The sequence below is a fragment of the Microcaecilia unicolor genome, chromosome 2, assembly GCF_901765095.1.
Source record: "Microcaecilia unicolor chromosome 2, aMicUni1.1, whole genome shotgun sequence".
Lineage (NCBI taxonomy): Eukaryota > Metazoa > Chordata > Amphibia > Gymnophiona > Siphonopidae > Microcaecilia > Microcaecilia unicolor.
Genome location: NC_044032.1, coordinates 103,340,686 through 103,364,165, shown reverse-complemented (window position 1 = coordinate 103,364,165; position 23,480 = coordinate 103,340,686). Strand labels below are relative to the sequence as shown.

At 44.4% G+C, this 23,480-nt stretch overlaps 1 protein-coding gene across 1 annotated transcript in view; it reads right to left on the bottom strand.

Annotated features, from left to right (window-relative positions):
* The window catches only part of ZSWIM6 (zinc finger SWIM-type containing 6), a 338,014-nt gene that overhangs the window by 134,038 nt on the left and 180,496 nt on the right, over positions 1 to 23,480 (bottom strand). The window contains exon 2 of the mRNA XM_030193168.1: positions 21,749 to 22,105. Coding sequence (XP_030049028.1) covers positions 21,749 to 22,105 — 357 coding nt within the window. The remainder of the gene's footprint in view (positions 1 to 21,748; positions 22,106 to 23,480) is intronic.

Sequence of the window (23,480 nt, the reverse complement as noted above, 5' to 3'; positions counted from 1 at the left end):
ACAAGAGAGCCAACCCAGACATCCTATGAGACACCTGGTAAGATTGACGTAAGAAAGTTTTGGGAATGTATATATGACCATCTATGGACTCCCCCAACCAACCCAACAGGGTCCTAGATGAGATAGCCTCACTGAAAGTTAAAAAAACAAACAAAAAAAAACAATGCAGCAGACAGGTTTCCCCCTGGTTCACAAACCAACTAAGTGCACTGAAAAGGCTCGTAGAAGACAAGACAATGGTCCAAAGACAAAACCACAGTCCATTAGGAGGCTTGAAAGAAAGCAATAAATCACTACAAAACCAATCTAAGACAAGCAAAGAGGAATTATAAAGTACAAACTGGACCCAACCATAAAAACAAAATGTATGGGCTAGTTAACTCCACGATATACACGCACATACTTACAACATTAAACGGAAACACCCCTGCAGCAGATATCCTGGCCAAACAAAATCATTGAATTAAGAAAGGCTCTCCCAAATGGAGATTGCAATCTGGAAGCCTTTACTGATCAACTGAAAAGCCCAAACAACATAATTGCTGACAGGACCGGTCATCCTTCGACCCACCGCCACTGAATCTGTGAAGAAACTACTGCAGAAACTTTCCAAATCATTCTGCCTGTTAGACAGCTGCCCTGGCTATTTAATGCAAATGGCCCCAGCTCACTTCATAAAACAGCTAAGATCTTATCTATTTTTCATGCTGTCAAAGGCCTGTTTCTAACCTAAAAAGGCAACATTATACTAACCTCGATTAACCTTGATAATAACAAACAAGGAAAAAAGTAGAAATGATCCCACAAAAATTACAGACCAGTACCTCTCATGACAAAGCTTATAGAAGGACTAGTCGCCGATCAGCTAATGGAATACTTAAACAATCATATCATACTGCATGAATCCCAAACAGGTTTCCTCCCCAATTTTAGCACTGAAACAGCGTTAAGCCACTGTTCTAGCAAATCTCAGGAATGAGATCAGCAAAAAAAATAAAAAAATAAAATCCTTCCCTTACAGTTTGATCATGTAAAAAATGCTTGACTTGTCGATCATGTGATTCTGCTAAGGCTGTTGAATAAAACTGGTATCAGAGGAGAAGTAATTCAACGGTTTAATGGTTTCTTGACATCCAGACCCTATAAAGAAAAGATGGGTACAACCATATCCCCCACATGGAAAGCAGATTGTGGAGTTCCCCAAAGATTTCTCTGACCCTGTTCAACATCACGACGACACCTCTAGCACAAGCCTTAGCAAAAAAACGGCTTCAATTCTTTCCTGTACATCAATGACATATCAATTTACATCCCATTTGACGAACTACAATACATTCTAGACAGAATCAAATCCAGCTTAGATATCTTAGAATCATGGGCCACCTCAATCAAACTCAACACACAAAAAAACCCAATTTCTGGCGTCAACATCTTTTCATTGCAACGACACCTTAACTCCATCTATATTTACCCAAAAGCTGAAAATCTGAAACTACTAGGAATCACTCTGGACTGCAAGCTATTATTTGACCAATAGATCTCAACCACCACATCGAAAATGTTTCAATGTGGAAGCTCAGGAGAATAAGATGATTTTTCCCAGTCCAAATAATGGTCTTACCACACATCGATTAGTATAGAGTGTACACTGGCTTAGGGAACAAATACTGACAAGATTACAAACAGCCCAAAACATGGCAAGACTTATATACAGATAGTCACAATACAAAAGCACCAGCCTATTGCTACAAAAACTCCACAGGATCATTTTTGTACTTGTCACCAAGTACACGGTACCAACCTAACTGATCTTCCACTCCGCAACGCGGTCAGTGAAGAATGTAATTAACATGTCCTTCACATCTCTACCTGCATAGGACTAAAATATAAATCAACACACTCATCAAGCTTCTCCTTTTAGAGCACAAAAAACTGGAAATGCTCTACCAAAAGAATTAAGATCTACGAGCAACTATATTCTATTTCACAAATATCTTAAAGGCTACTTTTCAGGAAATCCTTTCAAGTTTACAGCAAATAATGCCTACCTTCACTCAGTGCACTAGTCTCGAGCCGATGAATACATTTGTTAGCTACTATACGTTCCACTATCTTCATTGAAACTCTCACTTCGCACTTCTGTAATCACCACCCGATTGATGATTAAACTATCATGTTCTAGGCTTTCTACTTTTAATCTTCAGAAACTTTTCGCCTCTGATTTTACTGTAAGCCTCACTGAAACCAATCATATCGGGAAAATGTAGGATACAAATGTCAAATACATAAATTTTGACATCATATTTTTTTGAAGTCTAGAACCTTCAATTTTAAAAAAATCCTTTTCTCTGAGTGTCTTAAAAGGAACCACACCATCAGTGCTGCCTCAAGCAGTGTTTTGTAATTATATTTCTCACTGACCAGGATGCTTTTCAGTCTCACCACCTGATCTCTCAATTGTTCCACTTTTCATGAGGAATTCAACCTATACACATCTCACACATGGAACCAGTCCCTCACCTAGGATCACACTCTCCACCTGAACAGAGGCAGAAGCAGTAACAGGGGCTACAGCTTTGGTGATACAATGTTTACCAACCATAGTTCATTTGAAGCTTTTGTACCTGTTCAAAGAAAAAAAAGAAAGCTCTATCGGGTCCTCTACATTTTCCTCAGTTTACCCCTTAAGTTAAGAGAAATAAGCAAGCCTCTTATATGTGGCACCTAACCACATTTCCTGTGTGTAGTCCTGTTTGCTTCCTCACCTATTACTGATGTATACAGTAGTTTATCTTATCTGCTCTAAATTCAGGAATGTGTTTTATAGATCTGATGTATGAAATCTAGTGTGTTCCTTTCAGTTTTAATTAAAGCCCCCAGAAATATAATTGTTCTCTGAACAGATAACTCATTTACTCAATTTCCCTTCCAATCAATAGCAAACACTTCTAATTCAACTGAGCTAACTGATGAGCGGGTCTGTATTGCAAGATTTGGAAAATGGAGTGTGTGGGAGTTGGGGTGGGGAAAGAGGGAGGGAACACACACCTCAGAAGTGCTGTGACTTCAGCTGCAGCCACCACCATTCCCAAAACTAGACCATGCATTTCTTCCTATATTACTTCTGACTAGTATAAAAGGCCCGTTTCGGTAGACAATGAAACGAGCGCTAGCAAGGTAATCCCCCCCTGCAGTGTCCTTCCTGTCTCCCCTGCCCCCCCCTGCAGCCACCCATCTGGTCTCAGGAGCCCCTCCCCACCAATCCTCCTCTGCCCCTGCAGCCACGCATGTGCAGCGGCCCTCCTCTTTCCCCTGCTCCCCCTGCAGCCACCCATGTCCAACGACCCACCTCTCTCCCCTGCCCCCCCTGCAGCCACCCATGTCCAGTGACCCTCCTCTCCCCCTGCCCCCCATGCAGCGTCCCTTCTGTCTCCCCTGCAGCCACCCATCTGGTCTCAGGACCCCCCTTCCCCACCTCCCTCTTCCCTGCCCCCCTGCAGCCATCCATGTCCAGCGACCCTCCTCTCCCCCTGCAGCCACCCATGTCCAGTGACCCTCCCCTCCCCCTCTCCAGTCACCCATGTCCAGCGACCCTCCCCTCTCCCCTCGGCGCATCACCCAAACCCCTACCCCCCCAAGCGCATCACCCAAGCCCCTACCCCCCCCCCCCCGGCACGGCACCCAAGCCCCTAACCCCCCGACGCATCACCCAAGACCCTCCCCCCGGCGCATCACCAAAGCCCCTACCCCCCCCCTCACGGGCACATCAACCCCCCTCGCCACCCGCAGCCGCCAATACTAACGCTGTCCGGTCGCTGCTGCATCTCCTGTTGAGCAGCAGCAGCCGGTACAAAAAGAAAAAAGGCAAAAAAAGATTTTAAACCTGAAACACGGATCCGTAGACAGCCATCTAGCACTGGCTGTCATCTCTGCAGCCGCTCCTCCTCTCCCCTCTGACGTCGCTGCGCTCCTCCGGGGTCTTCCTGCAGGGGCAGTGACGTGGAGGGGAGAGGAGGAGCAGCTGCAGTGACGACAGCCAATGCCAGATGGCTGTCTACGGAGCCGCGTTTCAGGTTAAAAATCTTTTTTTGGCTTTTTTTCTTTTTGTACCGGCCGCTGCTGCTCTACAGGAGAAGCAGCAGCGGCTGGATAGCGTTAGTATTGGCGGCTGCGGGTGGCAAGGGAGTTGATGTGCCCGAGGGGGGGGTAGGGGCTTTGGTGATGCGTCGGGGTGGAGGGGCTTGGGTGTTGCGCCGGGGGGGGGGGGGGGGGGGCACTGACAGCTGTTTCCCAGGCAGGGGGAGGAGTAGGGAAACAGCGTGTTTCCCTACTCCTCCCCTTGCCTTGGAATCAGCTGTCAGTGACATCACTGACATCAGTGCATTCTAAACTGCCTAGCGGACCACCTCCGAGGGAGCCACGGTACCAGGCACATTAGAACGTTGGAGGTGAGAATTATTATATAGGATGAGGTGAAGTGTGGGACGGAAAGCCATGAACAAAGCTGCCTCCTCCCCTCTAAGTCAAAAAGACACAGACAACACAGCCACAAGTGGAGGAATTAGAAAGAATTCTATGAGTTAAAACTCTAAATATTTTCCCCACTTGTTCAGATGAAGTGACCAGAACCGCACAAGATGTAGAAGCACCATGAATTGACTTCTAGAAGCATTGGGGTATTCAAAAAGGTAACAGAAAAAAATAATTCAGTCTTTACGGAAGAAAATGTAAGAGATCTACCTGTACTGGAAGGGAAAATTAGGTTCTTATCTTGGTAATTTTCTTTCCTTTAGTCACAGCAGATGAATCCATTAACTGATGGGTTGTATCCGCCTACCAGCAGGTGGAGATAGAGAACACTGAAAGACCATAGTGCCTCTAGGACGGCTAGCCTCAACTGCCTTCAGTATTTGAGATTTCCAAAGCAGAGTGAACCATAAAGGTATAACAACATAAACTTTCCTCACAGCGAACAATCGCCCCATAACAGGAGCATCAAAGGAGGGACGATCTCAACCTCCTGTAGTAGACTATCATGTAGAAATTCTGATAACTGTTTTCCAACTTCTCCCAATGAGATTAATATCTGCATGAAAGATCTCAACAAAAAACAAAGTCAGACAGGGAGGGATCATGGATTCATCTGCTGTGACTAAAGGAAAGAAAATTACCAAGGTAAGAACCTAATTTTCCCTTCCTTGTCATCAGCAGCAGATGAATCCATTAACTGATGGGATGTACAAAAGCAATCCCTACTTAGGGTGGGAACAGGCCACGCCACGAGCCAATACTTGAGCTCCAAAAACAGCGTCCTGCTTCGCTGCAACATCCAGCCTGTAATGCCGGACAAAAGAAAGCTGAGAAGTCCAAGTAGCCACACTGCAGTGCATCCGTTTCAGCCCACGAGGAGATGGCTCTCGTGGAATGCGCCTTAAACGCTTCAGGCGAAGACCGACCTGAAAGCAGATATGCAGCAAAAATGACTTCCTTGAGCCAATGGGCTATAGTGGCCTTAGACGCTGGACCTCCACCCTGAGGACCTGACAACAAGACAAAAAGGAGATCAGAAGTCCTGAAGTCATTAGACATCTGAAGATACTGCAACAGCGCCCTGCGGACATCCAGAAGATGTAACTGCCCAAAGGAGTCCGGGAACTCTTCCCTAGAAAAGGAAGGAAGAAAAATGGGCTGGTTCAGGTGAAACGCTGAAAACACCTTAGGTAGGAAGGAAGGCACTGTACATATCGTTACTCCGGACTTCGAGAATTGCAGAAAAGGGTCCCGACAGGACAGCGCCTGCAGCTCAGACACGCGTCTAGCCGATGTGATGGCCACCAAAAAGACTGTCTTAAGAGTCACATCCTTCTCTGAAGCTTGCCTAAGCGGCTCGAAGGGTAAACACTGAAGAGCCTTCAACACTAGCCCCAGGTTCCAGGCCGGACAGGGCAACCGGACAGGAGGACGGAGCCGAAGCACCCCTCTGAGAAATCTGGCGATGTCCGGATGAGCAGCAAGGGACAAGCCAGCGACCTTCCCTCAATAGCATGATAATGCTGCCATTTGCACCCGTAGGGAATTGTAAGCCAGGCCTTTTTGTAAGCCCTCCTGCAAAAAGTCCAGCACAGTTGAGACTGTAGCTCGCGTGGGTGTGATCGCCTTTGAAACACCCCACGCCTCAAACATGCGCCAGATCTGTGCATAAGGTGAAGAGGTGGACCGCTTGCGGGCCTGCAAGAGAGTGGAGATGACCTTATTAGAGTAGCCCTTGTCTCTCAATTGCGCCCTCTCAATAGCCAGGTCGTAAGACCAAATCGGCAGGGATCCTCCATAGTCACCAGACCCTGAACCAACAGGTTTGGCACCAGGGGCAAATGCACCGGCGCGTCCACCAACATCCGGCGGAGATCCGCATACCATGGACGCCTTGGCCAATCTGGAGGTATGAGAATCACCAGATCTCGGTGCTGTTGAATCCGCAGGAGGACTCGTCCTATCAAGGGTCAAGGAGGGAACACATACAGGAGGCCCGAGGGGCCAGGATTAAGCCAGAGCATCCAACCCCGCCGAGTGAGGATCTCTCCTTCTGCTGAAAAAGTGAGGTACTTTGGCGTTTGCACTTGACGCCATTAGATCCATTCCGGGTGTCCCCCATTTGGCACAAATCTGAAGAAAAACTTCTTCTGCCAGTTCCCATTCCGCCGGGTCAATTTGATGCCTGCTGAGAAAATCAGCTTGCACGTTGCTCTGACTTGCTATGTGAGCTGCCAACAGAAGTGTAGCTCGGCCCAGTGGCAAATCTGAGCGGCCAATGTGGCCAGGGCCCTGCACTGAGTGCCTCCCTGACGATTTATGTATGCCACCGCTGTCGTGTTCTCCAACAGAACCTGGACAATTCCCTTCAGAGTCTTTTGAAAGGCCATAAGAGCCTGGAATATCGCTCTCAGTTCCAAGCGACTGATAGACCACCCCACTACCATGGGTGTCCACAGACCCTGAGCATAACTTCCTTGGCCAATGCACTCCACAGCCTGGAAGGCTGGCATCTGTTATCACCAGGCACCAGGAAGGAAGTGCCAGAGGCATTCCTTGGCGCAGCACCCTGTCGGAGAGCCACCACTCCAAACTGAGCCGGGCCGCAGGGAACAACGTTAGTTTGCGTTGATATTTCTGGGACATCGGAGACCATTGCTGAAGCAGGGCAATCTGCAGAGGCTTCATATGCGCTCTCGCCCAAGGCACCACCTCCAAGGTGGCCGACATCGACCCCAGCAGCTGGACAAAGTCCCAAGCTCGCGGGCAAGGCATCTGCAGGAGCAGACGGACCTGATTCTGAAGCTTGCACCGCCTCTGGTGGGGGAGAAAGACCAACCCTGATGCCGTGTCGAACTGGACCCCCAAATACTCGAGGGACTGAGAGGGGGTCAGATGACTTTTGGGTATATTGACCACCCAGCCTAGCGCCTGCAGGACCACCACCACTCTGGCTGTGGCAAGATGACTCTCGGTTGTCGAGTCCGCTCTCATGAACCAGTCGTCGAGGTAAGGGTGAACTCTGATACCCTCTCGCCTGAGACAGGCAGCTACTACCGCCATTATCTTGGAAAAGGTACGGGGAGCTGTGGCAAGGCCTGAAACTGGAAATGCTTTCCAACACTGCAAAGCGGAGGAACCGCTGGTGTGGAGGCCAGATAGGAATGTGCAAATAAGCTTCTTTTAGGTCCAGAGACGTGAGAAACTCTCCTGGCTGTACCGCCGCAATGACGGAGCGCAGGGTTTCCATGCAGAAATGTCGGTACTCTGAGAGCCTCGTTTACTCTTCGTAAGTCGAGGATCGGCCTGAAAGACCCGCCTTTTCGAGGCACGACAAAATTAATGGAATAGCGGCCGCAGCCACATTCGGCGGGAGGCACCGGGATCACCGCTCCAAGGTGCAACAAGACTTGTAAGGTCTCCTCTACCACCGCCCATTTTACGGCAGTGCCGCATCAGGACTCCACAAACACGTCTCTCACCGGGGCACCGAATTCCAGTCGGTAACCTTCTCTGATCAGGTCCAAGACCCACTGATCTGAGGTAATCTTGGTCCACTCCTCTAGAAAGAGGGAAAGACATCCTCCTATTGCAGGCAAGGAGGAGTGGACCGGCGTCCCATCATTGCGGAGGATGCCCTTGAACTCCTGGCCTTGAACCGGCCCCTGCGGAACGTTTGTCCGAGGGAAAGGAGTTCCTCTGCTAAAAACGGGCACGTTGAGAAAACCCAGCAGATTGCCCCGGGCGATACCTTTGAGCTTCATGGAAGCAAGGTCTGGAAAAGGAGGAAAACACAGAACCCTTGGAAGAAGGCCTCGGCCTATCCTCAGGTAACCTCTGGGGTTTAGATTCCCCCAGGTCTTTCACAATCTTCTCCAAATCCTCTCCAAATAACAGGAGGCCCCGAAAGGGTAGCCTCACCAGTCTTTACTTAGAAGCCATGTCAGCTGCCCAATGCCGCAGTCAAAGAAGGCGGCGGGCGGACACCGCTCTGACCAGATCATACAGGGCGTCAGCCAAAAATGACAGGGCCGATTCCATCCGCAGGGCAACCTCAGAAAGAGGACCCGCACCATCAGTGGGCTGCTCCACTGCCTGCTGTAGCCAGGAAAAACATGCCCAGGCTGCATAGGAACTGCAAATAGACGCCCTCAAGGCAAGGCCCGCAATTTCAAAGGACCGCTTCAGTGGAGACTCAAGCCGCCGGTCCTGCATGTCTTTCAATGCGACTCCTCCCTCTATTGGGAGAGTGGTCTTTTTTGTCACCGCCGTGACCAATGCATTCACTTTAGGCATCCCCAAAGGGGCCAAGTGCTCCTCACGCAGAGGGTAAAGCTGACCCATAGCCCTGGCCACTTTCAAAGGCCCATCGGGGTCAGACCATTGAGCAGAAATAAGCTCTTGGATGGAGTCATTCACAAGAAAGGCCCGAGTAGGCTTCTTAGTACTCGCCATCCTAAGATTAACAGAGGAGGCCTCGCCTTCAGCAGGATCAATCGAGAGGGCCTGGAAGGCGTCAGTAATGAGAGCTGGCAGCTCGTCGCGGTGGAAAATCCGGACCGCATTGGGACCATCCAAATCCAGTGGCAAACAGGCACCCTCCTCTGGATCATCCGTCCCTGAGGTTCTGCCAGAACCAGGATCACTGGAAAAAGCCTCAGAACAGCCACGCTGTAAAAGCACCCTCTTTTTTTTTTTTTTTTTAACGCTGTGAGGAAAGTTGGAGGCAGGCAGTAACAGAGGGACTCCGGGAGGCGGGGGGAATGGGTAAGGCAGGGAAAGGGCGAACCTATATGCCTTTAAAGTGGGCACCACCACCCACAACACCCCTGCTCAAGTGGCAAAGCACAGGAGCCACCCCAGGCAGTCTGAAATCCAGGAGCTGATCAAGCTACGTCCACACCTGCTGGGAGACAGAGAAATACTGAAGGCAGTTGGGGCTAGCCATCCTAGAGGCACTATGGTCTTTCAGTGTTCTCTATCTCCACCTGCTGGTAGGTGGATACAATTCATCTACTGCTGATGACAAGGAAATGGATTTCAAGGGTGACTATGTAGAGGAACTGAAAAAAAAATCTCGGAGAACTTGGAAGACGTAATGAGCCAAACTGACAAGTTAAAAAGAGTGATAAATCACCTGGATCGGATGGCAATGACAAAAATGATCTGTAACCCATTGTTAAAATCACTGTAGTACCTGAAGATCGGAGGTTGGCCAATGAAACGCCAATTTTTAAAAAGGATTCCAGGGGTGATCTGGGAAAATGCAGACTAGTAAGCCCGACTTCAAAGCTGGGCAAAATAGTGAAAACTATTATACAATAATAAAATTATAGATCATGTAGACAAACATGGTTTAATGGGACAGAGTCAACATGGGTTCAGTCAAGGGAAGTCTTGCCTCACCAATTTGCTTCATTTCTTTGAAGGCGTAAACATACATGGATAAAGGTGAGCCAGTTGTAGTGTATCTGGCAAAATTCCTCAAGAGAGACTCATGAGAATATTTATAGATTCATGGGATAGGAGGCAATATCCTTCTGTGAATTAAGAATTGCTAATTGGACAGAAAACAGAGGGTAGGATTAAATGGCCATTTTTCTCAATGGAGGAGGGTGAATAGTGGAATGCCACAGGGATCTGTACTGAGGACCGGTATTATTTAACATATCTATATAAATAAAAATGTAAATGTTTGTTCAAAATCTTATATCTCTGAAAGTTCTTCACCGATTGCTTTCAAATTTGGACACGTTGCATTCGAATACGTGCATGTTTTTATATACCTACTATTATATAGATGTCACAGCTGTCGTACTCGCGGAGCGGAAGCAGTGTGACGAGTAATTGCAAATCAAATTGAGGAAGAACGGCCATCAGCGAACGAGCGAAACACACAAAGAATGGCTCAAATACGTGCCGAGGAAGCAGCAAAGCGACGTGCAGCCAGACTTGACGATGCACGGTTGCGAGCACGGCGATCGTGTTCTGCCGCTTCAGATCTGCTTCGTTCTCAACAGAATCAACGCGACAGGCTGACAGTGGCTTAAATCTCAGAAAGTTCTTCACCGATTGCTTTGAAATTTCCACACATCTGCCAGGGATGCCACCGCACGTACTGCAATTGAAAATCGGTGTGCCAATTATCATGTTGCGAAATATCAACCAGCCAAAGCTTTCCGACTGCACGCGGCTTGCAGTAAAAAAATTAATGAGCAATGTCGTACAAGCAACAATCTTGACAGGACCTTTCAAAGGTGAACATGTCCTCATTCCTCGCATTCCTATGATTCCAACAGATATGCCATTTCAATTTAACAGATTGCAATTCCCAATTCAATTGGCGTTTGCAATCACCATCAACAAAGCTCAGGGCCAATCTTTAGAATTCACCCGTTTACATCTACACACGGATTGCTTCTCGCATGGACAATTATATGTTGTATGTTCTACAGTCGGCAAACCAGACAATCTCTAGCTCTGCACACACAATGGAACAACAAAAAATATTGTATACCCACAAGCATTGTGAAATTAAACATATTAGAAATGTGCGCTTCCTCTTTTCTTTCTTTTCCATTTAACCAGACTGAGCCACAGCAACACGTGGCCGGGTAGAGCTAGTTTATAAATAATCCGGAAATCAGGACGAGCGAGGTGATTAAATTTGCAAAAGACACAAAATTATTCAAAGTTGTCAAAACGAATATGGATTGTGAAAGTCTGCAGGAAGACCTTAGGAAAACTAGAAGACTGGGCATCCAAATAGCAGATGAAATTTAATGTGGACAAATGCACAGTGATGCAATATGAGAAGAATAATCCGAATCATAGTTACATATGATGGTAGAGTCCACTTTAAGAGTCAGCACTCAAGAAAAAGATCTAGGTGTTTTTGTAGACAATAAGCTGAAATCTTCTGCCCAGTGTGCAGTAGCGGGATGCTAGGAATTATTAGGAGAGGTATGCAAAATAATACCAAAAATATTATAATGCCTCTGTATCACTCCATAGTGCAACCTCACCTTGAGTATTGTGTTCAATCCTGGTCGCCATATCTCAAAAAAGATATAGCGGGATTAAAAAAGGTTCAAAGAAGAGCAACCAAAATGATAAGAAGGGATGGAACTGCTCCCATATGAGGAAAGGCTAAAGAGGTTAGAGATCTTCAGTTTGAAAAACAGAGGACTGAGGGGGAATATGATTGAGGTCTACAAAATCCTTAGTGGGACACTCAATGAAATTACATGAACACACCTTAAAACAAATAGGAGGAAATATTTTTCCACTTTAAGAACAGTAAAGCTCTGGAACTTGTTGCCGGAGGATGTGGTAACAGCAGTTAGCGTTAGTTTAAAAAAAAAAGGTTTGAATAAGTTCCTGGAGGAAAAGTCCATAGTCTTATTGAGATGGACACTTGGGAAGCCACTGCTTGCTCTGGGATTGGTAGAATGGAATGTTGCTACTAACTGGGTTTCTGCCAGGTACTTGTAACCTGGATTGGCCACTGTTGGAAGCAGTATACTGAGCTAGATGGACCACTGGTCTGACCCAGTATGGCTATTCTTATGTTCTTAATAAGAATTCCTAACATTCTATTTATTTTTCTAACAGGTACTGCATATTTTCCTGAGGATTTCGACATACTACAAAACAACTTCAAGGTCCTTTTTCTTAAAAATAGCAGCTGACATAGAGCTCAGTATTGCATACATATAGAGGTCAGTTTTGAAAGAAATTTCCTTGCTTAAACAGGAACCAAACTGCAGAAATAGTACCTTCCAAAAACTGCCAGAGAACCTCTGTTGCACAATGGGATTAAAGACATAGGACTAGGAAATAATGCATAGAGATTTCATTTTCAAATCACTGTACCTGTTTTTCAGGATTTAGACTTCATATTTGCTGATTAAATACTACCTGTGGCATGGGCCTACCATTGGAGTTTCCTTTTAATAACAAGCTAGCAGCCCCATGCCTTCTGAAATTTGTCGTTACAGTTATTCTCCTATATCCCCATTTACCATCCCTCCCATCTCCCTACCCAGCAGCATACACCCTACTTCTGTCCTCCTAACCTCAACACACTGATGGCGACCTTTACAAGCTACAGCCCCCCCCCCCCCACTTCAGCAGAAAACTCTTGCACCGCCATCATTCTTATCCTACCCTTTCCCTAGTCCCACTGCTCACTCTACAATTCTGTTGCAGATTCATAGCTCACATTTGCTTCTTGATCAATCTGAAACGAGCAGTGCCTATAACAGTCCTGCCAAGCCTCCTGCTTTGAGACACCCGCTTTTGCAGGTCATCTCCTGCACTCCCACTGAGAAGCCAGGATCTCCCGTTGAGTGGTCTCCCCGGTCAGCAGAAGCAGGAGGAAATGCCTTTATAAAGCACTATCTCATGGTGCTACTAATCCCACAGTAGCAGATGAAGGCGTTTGTCTGCTGCTGCTGCTGCTGCTGGACGGGAGACTACTCCTTTTGCCACTGGCGGCGAATCAGCTGTGCAGGGGCAGAGCAATGAGTCGGGATGGGCGGAACAATAGGTGGGGTTGTGGGTGGTGCAATAGGCAGGGAAGAGCTGGGGGAAGGTCCTAAATCTCCTGCTGAGTGAGTCAGCCCCCTTGGCAGCTCCGCTATACATCATCACTTCTCAGTGACCACCACACCAAGAATGGAGGGAAGTTTGGGAACTGTATGGCTTCAACTTCTTGGCTACTGCACAGAGCTGCAAGTTCACAGTAGACTGTCGCATACACAGCACTTCCTCCAAATCCTGCAGATTAGCCAGATGTCTACCAAGACAGGTGACAGTGATGTTACCTTTAGTACTACACCTGAGGCAAGTACCCTATTCATTATATATTCATTCCAGAATTGATAATCATGAACCAAAAAAATGCTTCCTTAAAGTAGCTAAACAATGAAAACAGATTTTAACACAGCCTTGGGTGAATCTCTTCATAAAGACAGTTAATAAATCCAACAAACAAATACAAAACATTTGTATTTATACAGCAGCCTTATGAAATAGCTCATGTCTGATTAAAATCACAACAAAAATAGGCAACTACTTTTGCTGAAGCTTCAGGATACGCTTACATTTTTCTTTCTGCAACTATTAGTGGCCTGGTGGTGGTGGTGGGGGTTGTGAAAATAAAATTGCCCTGGAAAATGTTTCCAATCGCAAACTGGAATTTTATATTTTAAGCAGCCATGCTTGTTTGCAACTGCTTTCACTACTGGAGTTCTGCATCCAAATGAGTGAAATTACTGCCAATCTAGTCTCTGGATGTCATTTATCCACATGCCAGAACAACCACATGATTTGCCACTGCTGCCAGTCACTGCCTGGTAGTGAAGGTTTTGTTTGTGATGTGCGAACACATCAGCATAGAGTCTGGCTGATCAATATCCAAGCTGTAGAAGGAACTAAAAAATGGGAAAGGAAAGGAGAAAGACCGGACCAACATATATACAACAACAATACACAGGCACACAAAAACAAGGAGTCTTAACACTGTTCCAACTCCTCCCCACTCCCTCCAAACCAAAGACAATTGAGAATAATCTAAGAAAAACCTAGAGTAAAGTATGCAAGCAGCCATTTCAAAACAGATCAGCAGTTTTGTATGTAGAAGAAAAAAAACAAGTGAGAACACTGGAGAATTAGAACAAACAGCAGATAAAATGGATTAACAGTGGAAATGCAGAGATTCTGATGAGAAATCTCAGGAATAGAACACAGAAGTGAATAAAACTATACACATAAGGAACGCATCTCTCTCTAATTAGACCTATCATTTACTTTTAAATGATGAACATTGGAAAAATCCACAATGCATGAAAAGTCAATATTTAGAAATAGGACTGCTATCAAACCTTAAACAGATAAAGCTATCCATTTACAGTTATATCTTCAGCAGTCCTAGCCATTTAAGTATTGTTGCTGAAACTTCATGTATAACAAATATTCATATGCTTAAAGCGAGACCTGGCAGTGGTTACGTTATATGATCATTGCACAAATTTTGCCACTAAACATTTAACTTTTCAGCACCATCTGCCCTAAACTACTCTCCACATCACTGGAACTTATTCAATTAAAAATAGCCAAACGCTTATGCTCAAATTAAGAAAAAACATTTATTAATCAAATTTGCTATATAGTCTGCTCTTAGGACAGAAAGCCAACAGGGTGGTTAACAATAGTGAAGAGGACAAAATTACATTACAGATTAGATGGTAAAAAGGAAATCGTGCAGGAAGGATTGCATCACTCCTCTTCCCCAAGAGCCTGCGAAAAGGAGAGCTCAAAATCCAAGCGTTCAAGGTCTTCTTAAACCTGGAGGCAGAGGATTGTTGGCAGAAATATAGGAACATAGAGTTCCACTAAAAGGGACAAAGATAGGAGAAAGAGTGGTAAGATGTCAAGGTGAAGACGAGATGAGAAGGGGGTGGAGAATGAAAACAGTGCTTGTAGGAAGTGGACATTACAGAAAGGATTATAGGGACTAGTAAGACTCTAGCTAGGTAGGATGGGAGTTCACAACAGAAATTTTTTTAATTTAATGGGGGTAATCACAGCAAGCCTGTGAAAGAAAATCAGTAAGAGAGCAATTCTATAACAGGATGCCTGATAGGAGTCTATTCTACACAGATGTCTGCTTTTCTTTATAGCAGTGGTTCTCGACCCAGCCCTCAGGGTATACTCAGCCAGTCAAGTTTTCAAGATATCCAGAATGAATACAGCATGAGCGATTTGAATGCATTGCCTCCTTGGTATGCTAATCTGACTAGCTGAGTGTGCCCCAGGGACTGGGTTGCAACCACTGCTTCATAAAACACTAGCCTAACCAGTTATCTAGGTGCTTAAAAGTTAGGTACAAGCACTTGAACCAGCCACAGAACTGGTGTGTTAGTGCTTGATGCATGCGTTAATTTATTGAACACTAAATTACATACTTAAGTTTGAGCCCCATCCACAATGTTGGCAGTTACCCAAGTGGGTAATGTGATCAAAACAATGAGCAGTGGTTAAGAGTTTAACAGCTGCTGACTGGATACCCTTCAAGCAACTTCAGAAGGGAGGAGGAGCCCTTGACAAAGAGACGTTACAGTAATTAGAATTTAGAAATTACAAGGGCAAGCGCCAAAGATTTAAACTGGGCAGCCAAAAAAACAGGGTCTGATAGAATGAATTCTATGCAGCACAAAGAAGGCGGCTCCCAATACAGAAATCAGTCTTTGGCATTAACAAAACTGAAGAATTTGAGATAAACCCAATGATTCCAAGTGTATAAAGTGTATTGCAAAAAGGCAGGGGGGGGGGGGGGGGGGGGAAGAGATAAGATTTCAAGAAAGCAAAAATGACACACTCTAATGCTTAGGAATAAGGGTAGTCCTGCAACCAATTACTGGTTGCTTGAAGACAAGTCTGAAGGGAAACAAACACTCAAGTGTTTTTGAATATCTGCCTAAAGTTGTTGATTGGATAACACCATAAAGACACAATGCCCCTAACACTTTCACCCTTCCCGTTTGCAGGCCTTGGACCTTTCACTCTTGTTTCTGTACTCTTTTCATCAACAGCAACTCAGCTGCACAAACTTTTAGTAGTTGATGTGCCTTTTGTTTCCTTCCTGCTCTCATCAGCTCCAGTACATAGCAATTCCCAAGGGCAAACTTTGGTGCTAGTGGTAAGGAACAGAATGGGTGAGGGTGTGGAATCTGACAGCAGTAACAACAAAGTGGAGAGAAAGAAACTGGTGGGAAAAAAGCATGCTAGAGATGTAGGGTAGTGGACATGTGTACTGGTTACTGGTGGAAATGTGAATACTGTTGCCACAACCCGAACCACTAATGCAGACAGCAACGGTGTCAAAACAACAACAAAAAAGCAAGCGCAGGGCTGCAACAGCCTTCAAACATGTGCTGTCCGTTCTGCCGGTCCTCTGCTCCCAGAACTAGAACTAATGTCAGCAGGGGCAGCGGACCAGCAGAGCCGACAGCGAATGCCTGAATACTGCTGCGGACCCTCGCTTTTTATTTTGATTTTTTTTTTTATCATGGCCACTGGGGACACAGAGCAGACGGCCTTCGGGACTCGCTTTTGCTGCCAAGGAGGTTGGATGAAAACAGGAGACAGGATGAAGCTAAAAAGTTGAAGCCAATAAGTCTGTCTCTGTTTCCCCTTCCCATTCAAAACTAAGCAAGCAAACCTATGTACTGTTGCATCCATGTTGTCATTCTTTATTATTGGTAGCATTTTTTATTTAATCTCACGTATATTTTAAAATATGATGGCTTGTGCAGCATACAAATGTACACAGAGGAAGTATAATAATGGAATAACTTTTCATAGGTAGAGTAGTAATTTGTTATAAATTGTAATGTGTGTGTCATTTGGAGAGCTGATTATAGGAACACCCTAGCACTGTTATATTTATACAGAGAAAAAGACCTGTGTGGCTGGGGGAAGTGGGGTGCCACGAAAAACTGCTCGGACACGAAGGGTGCCATGAACCAAAAAAGTCTGGGAACCACTGGACCTAGCCTCTGCTTTCAGAATTATTAACATCCATTTCTAGTACCCTGTCTCCAAGATCTGTTCCGTCAGTTTTCTACATCTCTTATCACACAAGTGTATGCTCTGGTAGATCCTCCTCCACTGCTATTCCACAAACAGTTGGTAAACCCCAGGGCCGTCTCAGGACCTCTTTGCTCTATACTTGTTTCCTTGGTGCTCTGATTTCCTCCCACGGCTCTCCATACTATCTTTATGTTGATGATGCTCAATACTACTACTACTCTATATCAGAAAATTCACCCGGAATCTAGTCCCAAATCTGAGCCTGCTTGTCAGACCTTGCCACCTAGATATCCCACCATCATCTGAAACTAATATGGCCAAGAAAGAACACATCATCTTTCCCCCTAAACCCATCTCCACCATGTTTATGTGAAAGAACAAAATTATAGCTATGAGACATCTGGCTCCACATTAGGGGTCAGAAATGGGAAAAAAGATCTAGGTGTCAGATAATGCAATGAAATCCTCTGCTCCGTGTGCAGTGGCTGTCATAGGAAGAAAATAATACTAGAAATTATTAGTAAAAGAATTGAGAATGCCAATGTTATTTGTTGCTGCATGGTACAACCACAACTCCACAATTTTGGTCACTGCATTTCAAAAAATATATAGTTGAGGTAGGAAAGGTAGGGGAGAGGAGGGGGAAGAGGGGAATTGAGAGGGGGCATATGCTGAACTCTGAATGGGGTGAGTGGAGTGAGCTGCAGACCTGCAAGCAAAACTAGAGGGGTCACCAGTGGACGCTATTGCCAAAGCAGTAAGCTCCAGCAGCCACGAAAAGAACTTTGTGTTGTTCATCACCAAGTTTGTGTGCTACTCATGAGGGTGGAAGGGAGGAAGCGTGAGGTGCTTAACAATAGGAGGGAGGGGGAGAGAAATAATGGACCTGGGGGAAGAGGAAAGGGAGGGAAGGAAGGAAGAGAAAGGGAGATATATTGGATCTGGGGGGTGGGAGGGAGGGAGGTTATCAGTCCTTTGGGGAAAAGAAGGGGGATGGGATTTGAAATACCACCTTTTTGCGGTTACAATCAAAGTGGTTTAAATATTATATACAGGTACTTATTTTGTACTTCAGGCAATGGAGATTTAAGTGATTTTGCCCAGAGTTACAAGGAGATGCAGTGGGAAATAAGTAGATTAATCGAGTGATTAATTGCAATCAAAGGTCTCAATCGTACGATTGATCGTGATAAATTTTAATCGGACTGCAGCCCTACTACCAACCTATCAGGAAAGGTTAAAGAGGTCAGGGCTCTTCATTTTGGAGAAGAGAGACATATGAGAGAGGTCAACAAATTCAAAAATTGGAGGGCATACCATGGAATTACTAAGTAGTACTTTTACAAGAAACTGGAGAAATTTTTTCACTCAAAGCAATCAAGCTCCGGAATTTGTTGCCAGAGAATGTAGTAAAAGCAGTTAGTGTAGCTAGGTTAAATAAAGGTCTGGACAATTTCTAGAGGAAAAGGCCATAAGCCATTAACAATGTAAACTTGGGGTAAGCCATTGCTTATCCATGGGGTTAAGCAACACAGAATCTACTTTTTGGGATCCTGCCAGTTACTTGTGATCTGAATTGACCACAGCTGGACCTGTGGTCTAACCTAGTTGGGCAAATCTTTTTTGCTATGACCCAGTCTGTTCAGCACATAAGCTTAGTGCTATCCAGTGGCTTCTCTATCTATATACATCCAACACAGTGCTAAAAACCTACCACCCCCAAAATTTGTCCTGTCCTTTCTGAGCATACTGTGAAAAAAAATATTATCCATACTCATCATTTTCTGCTTAGACAACTACAGCCTGCTCTTCACAGGTCTCCCTCTGAACCATCTCTTTCCTCTTCGATTCATTCAAAATTCAGTTGCACAACTTTTCGCCAGTATCACCATATTCACATGACCCCTCTTTCTCATGTCACTTCGTTGGCTTCCTATCTACCCCTGCATATATTTCAAACTTCTCTTACCCATCAATGCATAAATTCTACAGCTCCTCAATAAAAACTTTCCTCTTCCTCAGAACTCTGCTTATTAAATCACTCTCATCTGTACCCTCCTCCTCCACCGTCAACGCCACACTCTGCTTTGTCCAACCTGCTACATTTGATGAGTCAGTGGATCATGCTCCCTTCTCCACTATTCAAATCCAGCTTAAAATGCCCCATCTTTGAGGCACCTTTTCATATTCATGTTTTGACCATTTCTGTTTAATAAAATGTCCTAATTCTTATTTTCCTGTTTGTCTTAAACAGATTATAAACTCTACAGCACTACATAAATTAGGTGTAGTGATGGTCTTGCTTAAAAATTGTTAGCATAAACTTTTGTAAAAAAAAAAAAAAACCTGCTTCATACTGTCAATACAGCACAGGACTTAAGATTTTACAGAAGGATATTGCTACCCTCGCTGACCTATCGCATATTAAAGTTTATTGCCTTCTTCACTGATTGTTTTTAAAGTGCTTTACCATTCATATGTGAACAAATTCTAACACATGTACTAAGCAAATGAACAGAGAAAATTCATTACAGACAATTGCAGGATAACATCCGTGTATTTTGGGTGCAGAAATTTCTTCTTGCTCCTCTGGGCTTACACTCAATTGCAATGGTTCTTTACTTGGGCTACAAGTGCCTCCATCTGCACCTACCCGAGTTCCCTCCCTCCATTTTTAAATCACCAAATTACCACTGTCGTGACAATCCTCAGCACCTATCACTGAACTCCTTTTCCTACAGTCATCCTGATTGTTAACCAAACCATTTATTCCCTCATTCACACTAATAGGGTTGGGGGAAAAAACCCAAGCACCAGGTTTCCTAAATTCAGCATCTGCTGCCAGAAGACAGGACCAGGATTCGGTGGAACAATGGTCACAGGGGCTGGAAGAAGGAGCAGCAGCTAAAGGGGTTAGAAGGAGCCACCGCATTACAAAAGAGAAGACCTAGAGTAGAAAAGCTGCAGGGAAAGGTGAGAACGAATAAGGCAGAAGTGGTAAAAATTTCCCCCAAAATCTCCTAAGAATTTTGGGTGCTGTGCAAGTTTTCAAAATATGTTTTCCACACTTGCACACTAACCCTTAAGTTGTATTTCTCCTGTACTAGTTCATATTTAGAAACTACTCCAGGATTATGTGAGTGTTTTCTGCTGTGTACACATTCAGTATTAGTTTTCATTACAAAATACCTTTTACTTACTGGTAACTTCTGGAACACATGGTCCAGAACAGGAATTACATCTTGGAGTGAGAATAGTTACTCCAAAATTAACGTACAGTAAACATGTATTCACTAGTGCAATAATGATGTATAAATCCACTTCCTCATAACTCCTGCAAACTTTGTCCATCATCTATAACAAAATCCATTTTCTTGATTGGCAGGACTTGCTCATGGATCTCTTGCTGATGAAATGCTAAGGTGGCTATTCATCATTGTTTAAGTGGGCAGAAGCAGCTTTAGTTGGCTTAAAGCACATTGAGTGGGCCAGTCACTAATATTCAATGGCACTTAAACCAGGCAGTGTTGCTGAATACCGGATGTCACTGCCCCGGCGCTGTCCAGACAGTGCTGGGGCAGTCCTGAAAGTTATGTGGGCAACAGCAATATGCAGTGCTGGTGGCTGCAAACTTAACCGGGCAAGTAGGACTGCATAAATTGCAGTCCCAACTTTGCTCGCTTAGGTATGTGGGTAAGGCATTGAATATCAGTCATACTCACACTTCTGGCTATTATCTCAGACCCAGATGTTCACTGTTGGACTGCTGGTGCCCGGATATGGTCTGGCACTGAATATCTTGGTGGATGGGGGAAGCAAGAGGGTACGATCTTTACTAATATTTGTACTACAGTAATTCATTTAAGAGAATTCATGAACTGTTCACTTATATATAATATGTTTTGGTACCAAATATATAAGATATGGAGAAAACAGATATACAGAAATCAATCCTGGTTTAATTGTACTTTAATATGGACTTAGCAGCTTTATTTGAAACTTAAAAACAAAAAAAGCCTGGGTTGGTGTCCAAATAAAGCCCGAAGTCTGATTTGGAATGACATTTGACTATTTCTTTCCTCTGGACCCGTCTACGTAATACTATTTGGACTGGAATAAGACTGTTCCTTTCTTTTCCCACTTGTGTACATTGTGTGTAGCAGCCTCTCAAATAGTATACAATCATAGGTGGCACCTTGAAGCATCCAAAGAAATTTAACACCATACTTCGATCTTAGACACTTTCCACAACACAAGACACACTTAAATTAATAAGGCTAAGAAAAATCCCTTATACTTGCAGCCATGTGTACTATTCAGATAATAAATCTTGAAGTTGTAAAGTTACACATTTAGTTAAGCCAAAGACAGGAAAGTTTGCCCTGCAACATAGCAAACCACCCAAGCTCCCTTTCGAAATGACAGCAAGCTGCTCAAGAAAACCACTGTAGTCAACAAAATGTTTCAAAGTAATTAAATACTCCTCAAAGTTTACAAAAAACAGTCATTCTATATCTTAATAATGCAAAACATCATTTATAACCGAAGTCCAAAGACACAAAACTTCCCCTATGTAGAAGAGGAACTGAAGGAAGAACAAGGGGAAAGGGGCACAACTCACCATGAACTTGGTTTATTTCCGAGTTCTGTGACAGAATCTCATCCGCTAATTTCTGAGCAGTTGGTAAAACCTCTGTGTGGTGCACTGTGATCAAATACTGTACAAACTTCTGAAGCTGGTCTCGGTTCATTTGAAAGAGTGTCTCTGAAATAGGAAGATGCAGTTTGACCTGATCAGGCTTGCGGATCCTGTAAAGGGAAAGTGCCACGACGTGGGCACAATAAAAAATGTCCTTGTTTCCACAGCTACAGGTCACTGAGGTAATCTTGCAACGATCAAAGCTGATGGCCACATTGCAAACAGTTTCTGGCTCCGACTGCATTGCAGGCTCCGTCACTGTGCCACTCAAATGGAAGCCTGTACGAAAATCAAAACAAAAAGGAAGCATGGTTAGTCAGCCCATAAAAAAATGCAAAAACAATTACAGAATCTTAAATTGTTAAAAGTGAGAAAAAAATGGACATGTAGGGAAAATAGTCCCCTTTATTTTCCATAAAATGCCTAATACATAATGATGAAAACTAAAGCAAGCCCTGAAGAACATAAAGACAACAGCTGAATACTACAGCAAGCCCTGAAGAACAAGCTGGCTTTCAGTGAGGGAACTTAGCTAGATAGTGAATGGGCAAAGAAAACAAATTACTGTATCACACCAAGGCTGAAGTACACAAAAAGAGTACAGGAAGGGCCAATGGACCTCCAAACAAAAAAAAAATGAGACCCCCAGAATTGAAAATGTCTAAAAAGATTTGAGGCCTCAACATAAATAAGACTCAACACAGTGCCATGTTTCAGCAATCCAATACCTGCATCAAGAGTCTAAGTATAAATTAAAGTGTGTTTGGAAATCTTCTAGATTATGTGTCATAAAATTGTCCCCATATAGTACAAGTTATTTGGTTTTATTGGCTATATAAAAGAAGGTTAAATACAACTTAGTTAAGTCTTGATTTCTACTACGTGTGTCTGGCATACTAAAACATTTATGCTAGGGCAGGGATACTCAATGTCAATCCTCAAAGTCCGTAACCCAGTTGGGTTTTCAGGATTTCCTGAATAATCAGGAGGATGCCTGAGCCCTAGAAACACTTCTCCCTAAGAAATTGTTTTTCCAGAGTATATCAGGAGATAGGGAATTCCTGGGCTGAAGTGGAATGGAATGAGAGGGAAGGTCACAAGTGTATAGTTGGTGATACAGGGGCAAGGTTAACAAAGAGAAGCCCTGTAGATGAGCCTCCCTGGGTCCACAGACAGTATGTATGGGCTCCAAGGTCTAAAGTGGGGAAGCTCCTAGCTGTTCCCAAGCAATGCCTAGGGGTATCTGAGGAAGAGCAGATACCTGATTTGGAGTACAGGGACTATACTGAGAGAAGCTTTAAATGTTTCCCCAAGGTATTGAGATAAGAAAAGGATAAAGGGAATTCCCAACTCATAGAGAAAGGCATACCTGCTACCTGTGCGTGACCACTATGGGATGGGGATAGTGCCTTGAATGAGAGAGAAACTTTCCAAGGGGAGAAACTCTCAGGGATTCCAAGCCTACTCAAGCTGAGAAGGACCCCAAAGTAAAGCAGAGACAGAGAAATAAAGTATCTGTCAGATTAAAGAAGTTTTGGAGGACTTTCTTCCTTATTGTAGTATTGGGATTAAAGTAGAGCTTTCTGGAAAAGCCTGGAGGAAGCTGGATATCATGGAAAGGGACTGGTGTTTCCCAGAATCTCATTTGCATATA